A 13,843-nucleotide genomic window follows, 5' to 3' on the forward strand; every position below is an offset into this window, starting at 1 on the left:
CCCCCTGCCATCTCTGTTTCTTCCTTGGTGCAGATGGGAACCGCTACCACCTACGCTGCTACATGTACCAGGCCCGGGACCTGCCTGCAATGGACAAGGACTCTTTTTCTGGTAGGTGGGAGAAAGTAGGAGAGCCAGGGACCAGGGACTGAGAGCTCGGAACTGAGCCATTGGGCCTTTGGACCACAGGAAACACAGCACATGGCTTCTCCTGCAGGTTGGGGGCAGTGTTTGCTAGGTTTGTGAAGATGGCTGTTGTTGCCAGGGTCACTGTTCCCGGACTGATACCCACCTCTCCCCCGCGGTGAAGGCGCCATGGAGCGGCCGGCGCCCCTGGCCGTGCTGCCCTTCTCGGACCCCGCGCACGCGCTGAGCCTGCTGCGCGGCCTGAGCCAGCTCCGCGCCGAGCGCAAATTCCTGGACGTGACCCTGGAGGCGGCGGGCGGGCGCGACTTCCCGGCGCACCGCGCCGTGCTGGCAGCCGCCAGCCCCTACTTCCGCGCCATGTTCGCCGGGCAGCTGCGCGAGAGCCGGGCCGAGCGGGTGCGCCTGCACGGCGTGCCGCCCGACATGCTGCAGCTACTGCTGGACTTCAGCTACACGGGCCGCGTGGCCGTCAGCGGCGACAACGCCGAGCCGCTGCTGCGCGCCGCCGACCTGCTGCAGTTCCCGGCCGTGAAGGAGGCGTGTGGCGCCTTCCTTCAGCAGCAGCTCGACCTGGCTAACTGCCTGGACATGCAGGACTTCGCCGAGGCCTTCAGCTGCTCGGGGTTGGCGAGCGCGGCGCAGCGCTTCATCCTGCGCCACGTGGGCGAGCTGGGCGCAGAGCAACTGGAGCGGCTGCCGCTGGCGCGCCTGCTGCGCTACCTGCGCGACGACGGGCTGTGCGTGCCCAAGGAGGAGGCCGCCTACCAGCTGGCGCTGCGCTGGGTACGCGCCGACCCGCCGCGCCGCGCCGCACACTGGCCGCAGCTGCTCGAGGCCGTGCGCCTGCCCTTCGTGCGCCGCTTCTACCTGCTGGCGCACGTCGAGGCCGAGCCGCTGGTGGCGCGCTGCCCGCCCTGCCTGCGCCTGCTGCGCGAGGCGAGCGACTTCCAGGCGGCGCGCTACGACCGCCACGACCGCGGGCCCTGCCCCCGCATGCGCCCGCGCCCCTCCACCGGCCTCGCCGAGATCCTCGTGCTTGTGGGCGGCTGCGACCAGGACTGCGACGAGCTGGTCACCGTCGACTGCTACAATCCGCAGACGGGCCAGTGGCGCTACCTGGCTGAGTTTCCCGACCACCTGGGCGGGGGCTACAGCATCGTGGCGCTAGGCAACGACATCTACGTGACGGGTGAGTGGGCTGCTCAGAAGGACTCTGGGCCGGCCGGTCCCCCAGGCAGCGGTCTCCGAGGTTGGCCTCCTGCGCCCCCCGAGGCAGCACGTCTACCTCCTGGAGAGACCCACAGAACCTGGAGTCCGGGACCACACCTGAGTGCAAACGATCGCTTCCCTTCCCCACGAGCTGTCCGGTGCAGGCCATTTTAGGGTCAATACTTTGGACCTAGAAGAAGAGCCCCTTGTGCGAGCCGGGACAAGTAGCTACTTGTGGGTCGCTTGGCGGGAGTGGTCTGCCTGGATAGCTCACTGCTTGTCCGGGAGTTGCCATCCCGCCATTTATTTGGAAGATACTGGAGCATTCACTCCACACAATGGGTGCTTTCTTTTCTCCCTAAGGAATCTAGGGACAGGCTCAGGGCTGACGCCCTATGAGACATCCATTCTTAACTCCTGGGGATTTCTTGCCCCCAGATGAGCCACCCAGGCCTCCTGACGCCTGCATTTTGTCATTTTGTCACGGGTGACTACGTTCCCTTGGGCTTACACCTTGGCTGTGCACTGCGGGTCACATGGTATTTAGGCTGCTTCCTGCCCAGCAACTGTAAACATAGTCACATGCTAAGAGGTTTTCTTCCAGTTACTTGGCCCAAACCCCAAAACACTGCCGAGTCATGCTGGGCGGGTCCCAGCCTGCTACAGCCCTGGACTTCTCCCACATTTTTTAAGGATAAATCCTGGCTTAAACAGAAGGCTACCTCCTTCCGTGGGGTAAGGAGGCGCAGTGTCTGAGGGCTATATAAGGAAAGAAGCTGAGTATGCATTTGGGTTCCGCTGAGGGCCGTTAGCAGGCAGTGAGGCTGGGCCCAGCCTGGCACATGCAGGAGAAAGCCAGCTCTGAGACTTGCTCGAGTGTTTGTCCCAGTGGGGCTCGGAGCTGACAAGTGGGAGGCACCCGGCCTAAGGACACGGTCGGCTCTGGCCACAGCTTCTTTGGCCTACACCTCCAGGTCCAGCCTCTGCTGGCATCTCCTGGAATCAGCCCCTTTGGGATCCAAGCCCCCCTCCCTCCACGAGCCGGTCAGACTGGCCCCAACTTTGCACACCCTTCCATAAATGTCGCAGCTGAGCAGCTAATCCTTTGGGTTTAGACAGGTGGCTGGGTCCTTCCAGACAGCTGCCTGGAGGGAATTTTCCGGGGGCGAGAAAGCCGCCTCAGCTGCCTTATGCACAGTCCTCCTGCAGAAGGAAGGAGGCCGACAGAGTGGACTTTACACGAACCTTGTTTTCTCCCTTTAAAAAGCTCAGGGCTTTGAGACAGATAGAATGTCACGCCTGCTCCGCCTGTGGCGCCAGCCTCGGGGGTAGGGAATGCAACCCTGGGGTCCCCCCATGCTGTAGGAATTCTAAGTCCTGGGTAGACGTGGTTTATTTATGATTACAGTAAGCACCACTGGTTTTTTTTTTTCTTTTTTGAAATAAATATAGAGAGAGTATATATATGCTCGTACAGCTTGAGGAGTTTTTTCTGGACAAAACGTGACAGTAACGTGCAGCCAAACCAATAACTAGAGCCCAGAAGTCCACCGCAGCATGACTTTCTGTGTGGAGCTCTTGCGGTGTGAAGGAGGTTTCCTCTGAGCTGTTCTGGTTCAGCCTGGGGTACAGGATGGTCAGGAAGCCTAAGATTTGGTGCATGAGTCTCTGCTCACCCCACTCACATGCCTCGTGGCTCCCTGGGAGAACTGGTTCTGAGACCTAGTGTTCTGACCCGGTGTCGGTTTATGTGGGTTCCGCATGAGGTTGCTGTCTACTTAAGAATTGCAGCCCAGGGCCTTTGCGGGGCCTACAGAGATTTGGCAGTGTGTCTGTGGCATGAGGCTCGGCTGTCCTCACAGGCAGCAGGCAGCATCTGCCTTGCCTTACCTGGGCACTGGGGAGAGAGGATGTGTGTTTGCATCAAAGCCCAGGGAGGTTCATTCCTCCTGGAGACGCCCTCTTGGAAGGTGAGGGAGGTGTGGGTGGGTGACTCAGTCCGAGTCAGCGTGGGCCGGCCTGACCGTTGTACGTGTCCTGGCAGGTGGGTCTGATGGCTCCCGGCTCTACGACTGCGTGTGGAGGTACAACTCGAGCGTGAACGAGTGGACGGAGGTGGCGCCCATGCTGAAGGCCCGCGAGTACCACAGCTCCTCCGTGCTGGACGGGCTGCTGTATGTGGTGGCCGCCGACAGCACGGAGCGCTATGACCACACCACCGACTCCTGGGAGGCCCTGCAGCCCATGACCTACCCCATGGACAACTGCTCCACCACGGCCTGCCGCGGCCGGCTCTACGCCATTGGCTCCCTGGCCGGCAAGGAGACCATGGTGATGCAGTGCTACCACCCGGACGCCGGGCTGTGGTCGCTGGTAGACTGTGGCCAGCTCCCGCCCTGGTCTTTTGCGCCCAAGACGGTGACTCTCAACGGACTCATGTATTTCATCAGGTGAGTCCCCAGGGGCCAAGACCAGCCACCATGTGCTCCTTCCCAGGCCCCGTGCCTGGCACATCCTCGCTGCTGTCCCTGTGACACAGATGCGGGAAACGAGGCCAGGTCTTCCCGACCTGCTGCCTTTGTCCTGCCCTGTACCTTAGAGCTTTGTCTCTGGGCTTCTGTGGCTTCTTAAGGGATCCAAAGTGCGGTGGAGTTCGGTCCTTTTGGGGAACTTTTTGAGACTCAGACGCTAAATAAAATGTGTCCCTTTAGGGAACTTCCACTTGGAGGATCCACTAAAGGCCCTGGCTGTCCTCACATGGCATTTGTTAAAAAGGAACCTTTCCTACCTAGAGGGATCCTGCATTTTAAAAAGACCGGAGGAGAGCTTTTTGGGTACTCAGATCTTTAGGGGAGTTGTAGCCTTGAGAGAGGGACCTTTGCTCACTTAGCAGTGTCCACGCTCCCTGTTTAAAGCAGCATTTGCGTATCCAGTATGTTTCCACGGTCCTGTCCATTGCCTTCCCACCAGGCCTGGCGCAGGGAGGGCTCACGATTCTTGGTGAATGAATGCTGTTGTCCAGGGATCCCACAGCCGCTCTGGGCCAGGGCCAGGGCCAGGAGCTGGCATGGAGCAGGCCCGGAAGCCGCCTCTGGGAACGATGACAGTAGCTAGTGCGTATTAGGCCCCTGGACTTGCTGAGTGCTGTGTTGTCTTTTTCATGGGTGTTTTCACGGTTGATTTCCCTGACAATCTGATGAGTTGGGCACCACTGTCGTCCCCGCTTCACAGATGATAAAGGAGAGGCATAGAGGGGTAGGGGACTTAGAGCCACTGGCTTTAAGCAGTGGTATAAGGTTTGAACCGAGGACATCCGACTGACCCAGATCCCTGTGTGGTGACACTGCATCATGGCCTCCCTGGGCCAGGCCATGGACCTGGCAGCATGGAGCAAGGATGGGCAGCCATTGGTCACCATGCATCCTCAGGTCTTGGTGACCAGTCACAGGCAGATATTCTCTCCTGATGGGCCAGCGGGCATCCAGGGGACTAGGAGCTCCTGCCCGCTGCGCAGCTTCCATGTGTCGTACACCCACTGCTCCCCTTCCTGGCCTGCAGCCTGCCTGCGGTTACGGGGCCAGGAGGGAAGGGGTGGGGTATGAACAGTGCTCCCCGTCTCTCTTGGGTTGAGGGCTTTGAATTGAGAGCCACAGAGGACATGTGCGCTTTGCCGCTTCTGACCCTTCACCCAGCTCTCCCTCCAAGTCCTGGCAAATGTCTTCAAAGAGAGGGTGGAGACAGCTATAAATACAGCTCATCAGAGTGCCAGCCCCTCAGCCATGGTTCCAGGCTGAGTGCCTTTGAGAATGTCCTCCCACCCTGTGGTCCTAGAGCAAGGGTGCCCAAGGGCTGGCCCGGCACCGTAAGGCCCCCTTGCTTTCCTCCTCCTGGTCTCGGTCGCTTGTCGTTGCTAACGCGCCCCCACATGGAAGCATTAGGTGCCCCCTGCACCCAGTGAGCCTCTGCAGGGGTTCACCTAAGCCTGCTCAGCTTTTCCCCTCCCTCCAACCCAGCTGAGGAAGTGGGCTCTCACGAGGGCAGCCCGTTTGTCCTCCAGGTGAGTAGCGGGGGCCCCACCTTGCCCAAGAGGGGAGGCAAGGCCTGGGTCTGACGCGCCCGAGTGGTAGTCTCCCAGCCACTCCGCTCATGCCCTTCGGCACCCCGTGAGCCTCGTAACCCCTGCTCGAAACGCCACCTATCAGAGCCGCTGCTGTCCAAAAGGTGCCATCCCAGGGCGGGTAGCCGGAGCTACGTGCAGCCTCATCCCTCACTGCTGCTGTCCTGGGCTATGGGTGATGACCGGCTGCTCCCCGCTCCCGGACACACCCGCCCTGGTCCTCGCTTAAGGTGGCTCCTTGGCAGCGGTGTCTCTGCTGGGGGTAGGCAGCCTGGTGGGTCCCAGTATTAATTATCATCACCTGGGCCACAGAGTGAGAATGGCTTTTACATTTGGCAATGGTTGGAGGGAAAAATCAAAGCAAGAGGAATATTTCATGACATGTGAAAACTTGTGCGAAATTCAGATTTCGGCATCCGCAAAAAGGTTTTTTTGGAGTGCAGCCTGGTGTGGTCCTAGAATAAGCCCACACACAGCTCAGTGTGACTGGAGCCAAGTAAGTAAGCAGACGAGAGGGGACGAGGTCAGGCAGGAGGCCTTGGGGGGCCTTGGGCCTATACTGGGAGCACACTTACTGAGCGCCTGCTGTGTGCTCTGAACAGGACACCCGCTCTGCTGACCGGTCGGGGTCTTGGCGCTCTGCTTGTTGAGAAAGGCGTTGGACCTGAGAGTGGTCACATGTGCCTGTGGCCGTCTTTTGTGCTAGGACAGCAGCGTTGAGCTTTGGGGAGTTTCTGCAGGACCTAAAATATTTCCTCTCTGGCCCTTCTGCTGACCCCTGACCTTTGATCATTACTACTGCTATTTTGGGGGTTCGAGTCCTTGCTTTTTCAAGGCCATGCCTTTGAATCTTTTATTGCATGGATCAAGAGCGTGTCAAACTAGGGTGAGGGACCTTGACCCCAAAGGGAAGGGCGGTGCTGGTATCTTCCTTCCTGTAGCCATGGTTACCCCACTGTGTGCTGAGGACACAGCAGTGAATGGCATGGGATGGGCGCTGACCGCGCAGTGGTGAGGGCCGTGGCCAAGCAGCAGTCGAGGGGATGTGGGGCAGGGGGCCTTGCTAGTCAGCTACGGATGGATGAGTAGGAGGTGGATGGGAAGGACCCCGATAAGTTCAAGATCTGAAACAAGACATTATGGCCGCAGCGAGGGGAGGGGGCAGTGGGTTAGCGCTGGGCTATGGGGAAGGGTCTGAGCACCTGAGGGCGTGATCTTTGGCTTTGGGGAGCAAGTCTGGGTTCTGGCCTTGAAGTCCAGGCCAGATACGTTTGGGGACGTAAAATCAGAGATAGGGTCCCACTGGCCAGTGGGCTGCCGCATGGCACCAGACAAGTCCTAAAGGCGGGTTGCTTGGAGGACCCTCTTGTCCAGCCCTTCACACCCAGGGGTGTCCCCTACCTCGTTCTGACTTGCTCTCCCCTTCCTTCTCTCCCCAGGGATGACTCTGCTGAGGTGGACGTGTATAACCCCACGAAGAATGAGTGGGACAAGATCCCATCTATGAATCAGGTAACTTTGCCTGTGTTAGAAGCATAGGCTGGTCCTGTGTTTTGGCCAAAGTGTCACCCTGAGTCCCGGGGGCGGGGGGGGCTGTGCTGAGCCCTTTGCTTGTGTCGTTTCACCTAATAGAGGGCTGGGGTCATCCTCAACTTACACGTGAGGGTCGCTGAGACTAAATAATATCCCAGGGTCACACAGCTTAGCGAGTTCATCCATTTGGACTGGAATTCACTGAGTAGCTGCCATGACACAGAGAACATACTGGGGGACAGCAGATGCACGGGCCCGGGGCAGGATGTGCCTGGCGAGGTCCTAGAACAAGCCCACAGCTCAGTGTGGCCGGAGCCGAGGGAACAAGCAGACGAGAGGGGACGAGGTCAGGCAGGAGGCCTTTGGGAACACTTACTGAGCGTCTGCTGTTGCTCTGAGCAGGGCACCCGTGCTGCTGCCGCTGCCTGATCAGAGTCTTGGCTTGTCAAAAAGAGAGGTGCTGAACGTGCTAGTGTGTGGAGCTGGGAAGACTGGGCAGCCTTCAGCCACGCAGGCAGCGTCCTTAGTCCCAGATGCACATCTGCATCCACCTGCATCTTTTCTGTCTTCATTGAGATTTCTAAACTGGCTCTCATGATAACCTCTGCACGGCAAATGTCATAATTTACACCATCACAGCTTAACGTTTTTACATTTAGGAAGTGTAACTTTGTTTTTACCCTGTAATGAGGTACACATACTCATTATAGCAAATCTGGGAAAGAAGGGGGTAGTCCGGCCTCATGGATCAGAGCCCAGACTTTGGGTCAAGGCCCCGCTCTGCGACTGGCAGCTACATGAGGCTTTTTCCCATCTGTAAGATGGTGAGGACAGCCGTGCCCACCATAGAGGGCTGAAGCTACTCGCAGGGAGACTCAGTGCCGCGGTAGCCCCTGACTACCCCAGGGACCAGGCGTGGCACGTGCCTCCTGGGCGTGGAGCCCGGTTTCCTAGCCAGCGTGTGGGAAGGATGTGGGTCTGTCCTGCAGGCGTGCAGACGATGGCTCCCAGCACCACTTCGAGAAGGGCCGAGGCCGCCCCACCTAACGGTCTCGCACCCCTTCTGCGTGGAGAGGGGACCCTGCTCTGCCCTGGCTGCTGGCCTCCAGTCACCTGTCCCCTTGGCCCACAGGTGCATGTGGGGGGCAGCCTGGCCGTCCTCGGAGGGAAGCTGTACGTCTCGGGGGGCTACGACAATACGTTTGAACTCTCGGACGTGGTGGAGGCCTACGACCCTGAGACGCGGGCGTGGAGCGTGGTGGGGCGGCTCCCGGAGCCCACCTTCTGGCACGGCAGCGTCAGCATCTTCCGCCAGTTCATGCCCCAGACGTTCTCGGGCGGGCATGGCTTCGAGCTGGACAGTGGCAGCAGTGACATGGATGTCGGCCGGCCTCGGCCGCCGCAGAACCCCCACGAGCTGCACTAGCCCCGGCCTGGCCCAGGGAGGGCCTCGGTGCAGGTAACCGGCACCTCTGGGGGGCAGCGACCCCCTCCTTCGTGCACAAGGACAGGTCGGGCTCACCAGGTGGAGCGCAAGCTCTCAGGCTGCTGAGCGAGCCTCGGGGTCCAGCGCCTGGGGAATTCTGTGCATCTAGAGCCCCAGTCTCAGCCGCTGGGGCCAAAGCCAGTTGTGAACGTCCCTCTCTCGGTCCAGGCCTTTCTGCCAGCTCATGTCTCTGGCTCCAGAAGGTTGCCCCGGACCTCACCAGTGCAGCGCACACCCATCCCGCTGCCACCACCTGCACCTCCTTGCTCCCACCTAGGGAGAGGAGAGCCGCTTCCGGGGTGTGAGTGGAGTGGGGACATCCGTGCCACGAGACTGCGGACACCCTGCTGTCTTCGAGCATTGGGCACCAGGCAGACGATGGCTGCGCTGGGGTCCCAGACATCCCAGCCCACCTGCTCCCTGGACGGAGAGGGTCTCACATCAGAACACCCCTCGCAGGGGTGGGGCTGGCTAAGACTGGCCTAGGAGGGGCCCCCGAGGGACCCGCTGAGTGCCGTCTCCAGTGGACCTGGGCTGAGGCAGACGCCGGGCGTCCCCGTGCCTCCAGCCCCCTAGCAGGCATGGCCCCCTTGCTCAGAGACTGCTCTGGGACCTTCGTCTCAGGCTGAGGCAAGAGCGCGCAAAGCCTGCACGTGCAAGGTCGCGGCCGCTTGCTGGGGTCCTGGGAGTTCGCCCCTGAAGCCCTGCCAGGCAGGCGGCTGCAGACGCCCCGGCCAGCTTGGGAGCCGGATCCCCCGCTTCTAAAGCAGGCTGTGGGCAGGGCGGCCTTGGGTTGGTTGCAACGTGTGAAACGCAGTTTGGTTTTTCCTTAAAAAACAGGGGCAGCTGGAACCAGGGTCGGGTGTGTGCGGTTTTTGATGTTACGGTAGTGCCTCTGCCAAAGCTTTCTGCAGGTGCGTGTGGGGGGAGGGGGTGCCTTTAGCCCCTCAGAAGCCAGGCCAGCTCCAGGGAAAGCCCCCAGGGGCCCCAGTTTCCTTGGGGGAATGTGAGCATGTCTGTGGATTGGGTGGTCTTGTCCCCTTCATGATCCCCAAAACAGCCTTTGCTTGAGTTTGTCTTCCTCCTGGAGAAGAGGGTGTTTGCATTTTCCTCATGAGGCAGGTTGAAAGCAAGCGTTCACTGAGTTGCCTTCTGCCGGTGACCGGACGTGGGGACGTGCTCTCACCGAGAGAACACGGCGTCTTCGCGCCATCACTTCTCAGGTGGCACTTAAAACCCTCTTCCTGGCCAGGTGGCGCAGTGCTTCTGGGGAAGAGGCCTGTGGCCTTCAGGGCTGTCTGGTGGGCCCTCCGTGCAGTGTTATCGCTTTGGGTTAGAAATCGCTCTGGACACCCTGCTGGAGCGGCTACAGCTCAGCCAGCCCCTCTCATGCCTTTGGGGTTGCCACTCACCTGATCACTTACAGGCACCCACTGTGCGCCAGGCACTGTTGGAGGGCAGGTGGGGGTGGGGGCTCAGGCCAGCCGTAGGCTGTTTGGGGTCAGCCGCCCCGCACTATCTCTGCCTTCCCACCCAGGTCTCAGCCTTCAGCCCTCGTGGTCTGGGTGTTCTTGGGTGAGTTGGGGTTCACCTGCCCCTATCCACAGGGGCTGTTTCACTTCACTTTCCTGGGGCTGCTGTGGCTTTTTTCTGGCCTAAGTGCCTGCCTTACAGGCCCAGCTCCCTAGAAGTTGTCCCGTGTTCTGTGGGGTGGCTGTCTTTGGTTCCTTTGCAGGCAGAGGCTGCCCAGGTATGATGGCTTTTGTCCTCTCAGTGACACAGGGACAGCAGGCAGCACAGGATTGATCGAGCCCCGATTCTATGCCAGGCACTGAGCTCAGTTTCAGAAAGACTGTGCTCTGCCCAGTCTGTGTGGGAACGTGCCACACAGGTGTTCTGATAATTTGACAGGTCATCTGGGGGTCCCCCGGAGGAGGGACGTAGGCCTTGGTCTCAAAGAGACTTCTGGTGTCCATCCTCCAGGCTCTCTCCATAGAGGACCCCCTGAGGCCGCCCAGTAGGTGGGATGGAGTGGGAGATGGACGTGTGCTATGGTCACCGAAGCGCTCCCCTCCTCCCTCCAGACAGGCATGGCTGTGGCCCTATCAGGGTCCAGGATTTGCCCTGGGCAGCAAGGTATTTGAAGCTTTGTTGTTGAGATGGGCCTGCAAACATTGTTTTTCTTTCAAAATCAGCCCTTGTCTGGCCTTCCCTGTAGAAGCTCCCTCGTGGCAGGGGGCCCAGTGTCCTGGGTTCCTGCTCTTTTTGGTACTTCACCTTGACTGGCCGTCATGAGACTGACCATCCCCTGTCTGGTAGCTGTGCCCAGATGATGGCTGGCTTGGTGTGGGCTAGTGGAAGAGGGATTGGTTTGCCTGCTTCCCCAGGTCCCCACCACCTAGACCCTGTCTTTGGTGTAAGTGTGGGGAAGGTAGGTAGCAGCGTCGGGGACAGGCCTTCAGAAACACCTGCTCCCTGCTCTGCCCTCCTGATCTCTGGTCACAGGCCCTGTGCTAGCTACAAAGCTCCCACCGCCTGCTTAACAGCTGTCTATACACTGACTGATTTGGGGACAGAGGCTGGGCCAGCAGGGGTGGGACTGTCTCTGTGTGTCAGATGCACACACCTTTATCAGTCTAGTCTACAAGACAAATTAAGTTATGAGAACTTAATTTGATAGTATTTAACGTGCTGATCTACGAAGTAGTCTATTTATATGACCTCAGAGACTTAGGTACTAAAGACACCCTCTAGTGTCCAGCACCCAGTCCGACCCGAGGGCAGGGCTGGTTTGCGTATTTATTTGTTCTGTAGGCCTACGTGTCCAGAATCCTGTAAGGTTTTAGGATGCCTTCAATACATACTTTTTGAAATAAAAATATTTCCTACACATATGGTGTCGTTGCCTTCATCCTGCCGCTGCTGCGTCTCGGAACCTTTGGGCTGAGGCCAAACGTGTGTGTGGCAAGGGGAGTGGAGAAGTGTGGAGGCCTCAGGGCTCCTGTCCTGGGGCACAGCTTTTCAGGCCCTTTTCTTGTCTTGAGTCACCACAAAGTATGAAGTAAAGAGGCCGAGGCCAAGCCCAAGGTGTGAGGAACGTGGGTGGTGGAGTCCAGGCCTCGCTCGCTGCTCCAAAGCTGGTTCCTGCCTCGACTCTGCCTGTGGGCACCCTGCCCCTGAAGGTGTGGGCCCATGGTGGGGGGACCTTGGACCTGAGGGAGAGGAGTGTAGAGCCCCTCAAAGGAGGACCCCAGAAGAGGCCAGGGATCGCTGGGGCCATGGAGTTCTGAAACAGCCCTCTGAACCCAAAGAAGAGGCCACAGTGTGCCTTTTTCATGCCGTTGTCAAAACAACTCTGCAGCAGCTCAGAACCTGGGTGGCAGCCATGGCACTTGAACGCTTGTTACCTCTGAGCTCCCCAATGGTCAAGGAATAAAAGGAAAGATGGTTAGATGGGTCCTGGGTCTAAAACAGAAGGTAAGTGAACCTTCTCGAACTCCAGGAGGAACTCGGCACAGCCTGGGGCTGGCGTTTCCGGAATCCGGTGTGGGATTTGTGTGGCCTGACTCGCGCTCTCAACTGTCACTACCCGATTCGCTCCATGCCAAGCGCTGAGTGGCAGTGCTTAATCGCTGGTGAGGTTTTGCAGTCGTACGTTTGCAGATTCTGACCCGTTCCCATCGAGTGCTGGGGTCTGTGTCCCCTCCCCTGTAACCTGTAACCAGCACACGTGGCAGAGGTGACACTGGCTTCCAGGGCCAGGCCATAAAAAGGTCTTGCAGGTTTGGCCTGTTGGGGCTTTTGCATTTGGCACCCAGCCACCGTGCTGTGAGGACACCCAGGCAGCCGGTGGAGAGGGACCCAGGCCCACTGGCAGCGGCAACTTGCCAGACTCAGAGCCATCCTGAGCCCAGCCCCCAGCCCAGGGAAGTTCCGGGTGGCTCGTTCCCCAGCAGGAGGCAACTGGAACAGCAGGTTCTCGCTTAGCCCCATCTATGAAGCATGACTGTTAATTCCATTAAAAGATGAGGGAATGAAGCAGTAACTTGACTGGGGTCACAGCTGTTAAGTTGGGGAGGAATCTGGGGACAACCTGCCTTCAGTGCCCATGTGCTCTTCCTCCGTGACAAACCACCCCACTCCACGGTTTCCCCACAGCACAGAACCGGGGGACCCCCAGGGCCTCTCGCCATTCTAAGCCTGGCCCTGCATGTGCCCCAGGCCTCCCAGGCAGACTAACCAAGCTCAGGCCCGCCCCGGGGAAGGGGCCCGTCTGTGGACATGCCACCAGCCAGGGTCCAGGGCTTGCTTAGCCTCCTTGGGCCCCAGGTGTGCTTGGCCACACTCTTAACGGCGGAAGATGAGCCAGGGAGGCCATCGTCAGGGGCCCTGGCCACTCTGATTCCAGACCTTAGTGTCCTGCCCCCACTGGCCGGCAGCACCACAGCTATGAAATAGGAAGACCGCTGCTGTGTCTGCCCCCAGGTCTAAAACCCTGACCGGACGGGGGACGGGACAGATGAGGAGTGTCCTGGGCCAGAGGCTTGGCGCCCAAAACTACCCACCCAGTGTCACTCTGCCGAGGACACGACGCGGTGGGGAAAGTGCTGGCCGAGCTCTGAAGCGCAGTGGGTCGGACGGGGCACCGTTCCTTCTGGGGGACACGGGGGGAAGCAGCACATCCCTGGAGGCCGGGTTACTGGGGATCAGACCCCTGGATGGGCTGAAACAACCAAGTCCAAAGCCATGTGGTTTATTGGGGGTGGCGGGTGGGGGGCTACGTGTCACAGTCCTCAGGAATGGCGGCCGTGATGAGGAGCGAGGGCTCCGTGACGCCAGGGCTCGCAAAGTTCTCCTCTGCGCACAGTCTCTGGCCAGGGAGCTGGGAGGCCAGGCCCCCTTGGGCCAGGGACTCCACGATGACCTCGGCCGAGCCTACCTCCAGCTCGGGAGGCGGCTGCAGCGCCACCACCACCATCTTCTCGTCCTCGATGACCAGGTTCCGGAGCTTGCGCTGCCGCGGGTTGTAGTTCTCCACGCGGTCGTGGACCCCCATGTGCCTCCGCAGGTGCGCCTAGGGGGAGGGGCGCTCAGGGCTGGGGCGGTGCGCGCCTCACGCAGGGGCTCGGAGGCCCCGAGGCAGGCAGAGGGGACCCCGGGCCTACCTGCCGGGTGAACTTGTAGCCACACTCGGTGCACTCGAACTTCCTCACGCCCTTGTGCCTCCTGACGTGCACACGGAGCTGCTCCAAGGCTGTGCGAGGGAAGGGACCCCGAGGTCGGAGAGGCGGGAAAGGGGGAGTGGGCGGGCCGTGGGGGAGGTGACGGTCCTCTGAGTTCACATTTGCTGC

At 59.8% G+C, this 13,843-nt stretch overlaps 2 protein-coding genes across 2 annotated transcripts in view; one reads left to right on the forward strand and one right to left on the reverse strand.

Annotated features, from left to right (window-relative positions):
- Positions 1-272: 272 nt before the first annotated feature.
- KLHL21 (kelch like family member 21) lies at positions 273-11,384 on the forward strand. The gene is made up of 4 exons (XM_006914392.3): positions 273-1,336; positions 3,401-3,806; positions 6,913-6,985; positions 8,139-11,384. The coding sequence occupies exons 1-4, from the start codon at positions 316-318 to the stop codon at positions 8,430-8,432; spliced, it is 1,794 nt and encodes a 597-aa protein (XP_006914454.1). The 5' UTR covers positions 273-315; the 3' UTR covers positions 8,433-11,384.
- Positions 11,385-13,229: 1,845 nt separating this feature from the next.
- Positions 13,230-13,843, reverse strand: part of ZBTB48 (zinc finger and BTB domain containing 48) — a 7,445-nt gene continuing 6,831 nt past the window's right edge. Inside the window, 2 exon segments of the mRNA XM_015591415.2 lie at positions 13,230-13,566; positions 13,658-13,746. Coding sequence (XP_015446901.1) covers positions 13,270-13,566; positions 13,658-13,746 — 386 coding nt within the window. The 3' untranslated portion in view covers positions 13,230-13,269.

Source organism: Pteropus alecto, unplaced genomic scaffold (genome assembly GCF_000325575.1).
Source record: "Pteropus alecto unplaced genomic scaffold, ASM32557v1 scaffold125, whole genome shotgun sequence".
Classification (NCBI taxonomy): Eukaryota; Metazoa; Chordata; class Mammalia; order Chiroptera; family Pteropodidae; genus Pteropus; species Pteropus alecto.

Coding starts and splice junctions, on each gene's coding strand:
- KLHL21 (XM_006914392.3), top strand. CDS start 316: ATGGAGCGGCCGGCGCCCCTGGCCGTGCTGCCCTTCTCGGACCCCGCG. Junction 1,337..3,400: donor CAACGACATCTACGTGACGG/GTGAGTGGGCTG, acceptor GTGTCCTGGCAG/GTGGGTCTGATGGCTCCCGG. Junction 6,986..8,138: donor AGATCCCATCTATGAATCAG/GTAACTTTGCCT, acceptor CTTGGCCCACAG/GTGCATGTGGGGGGCAGCCT.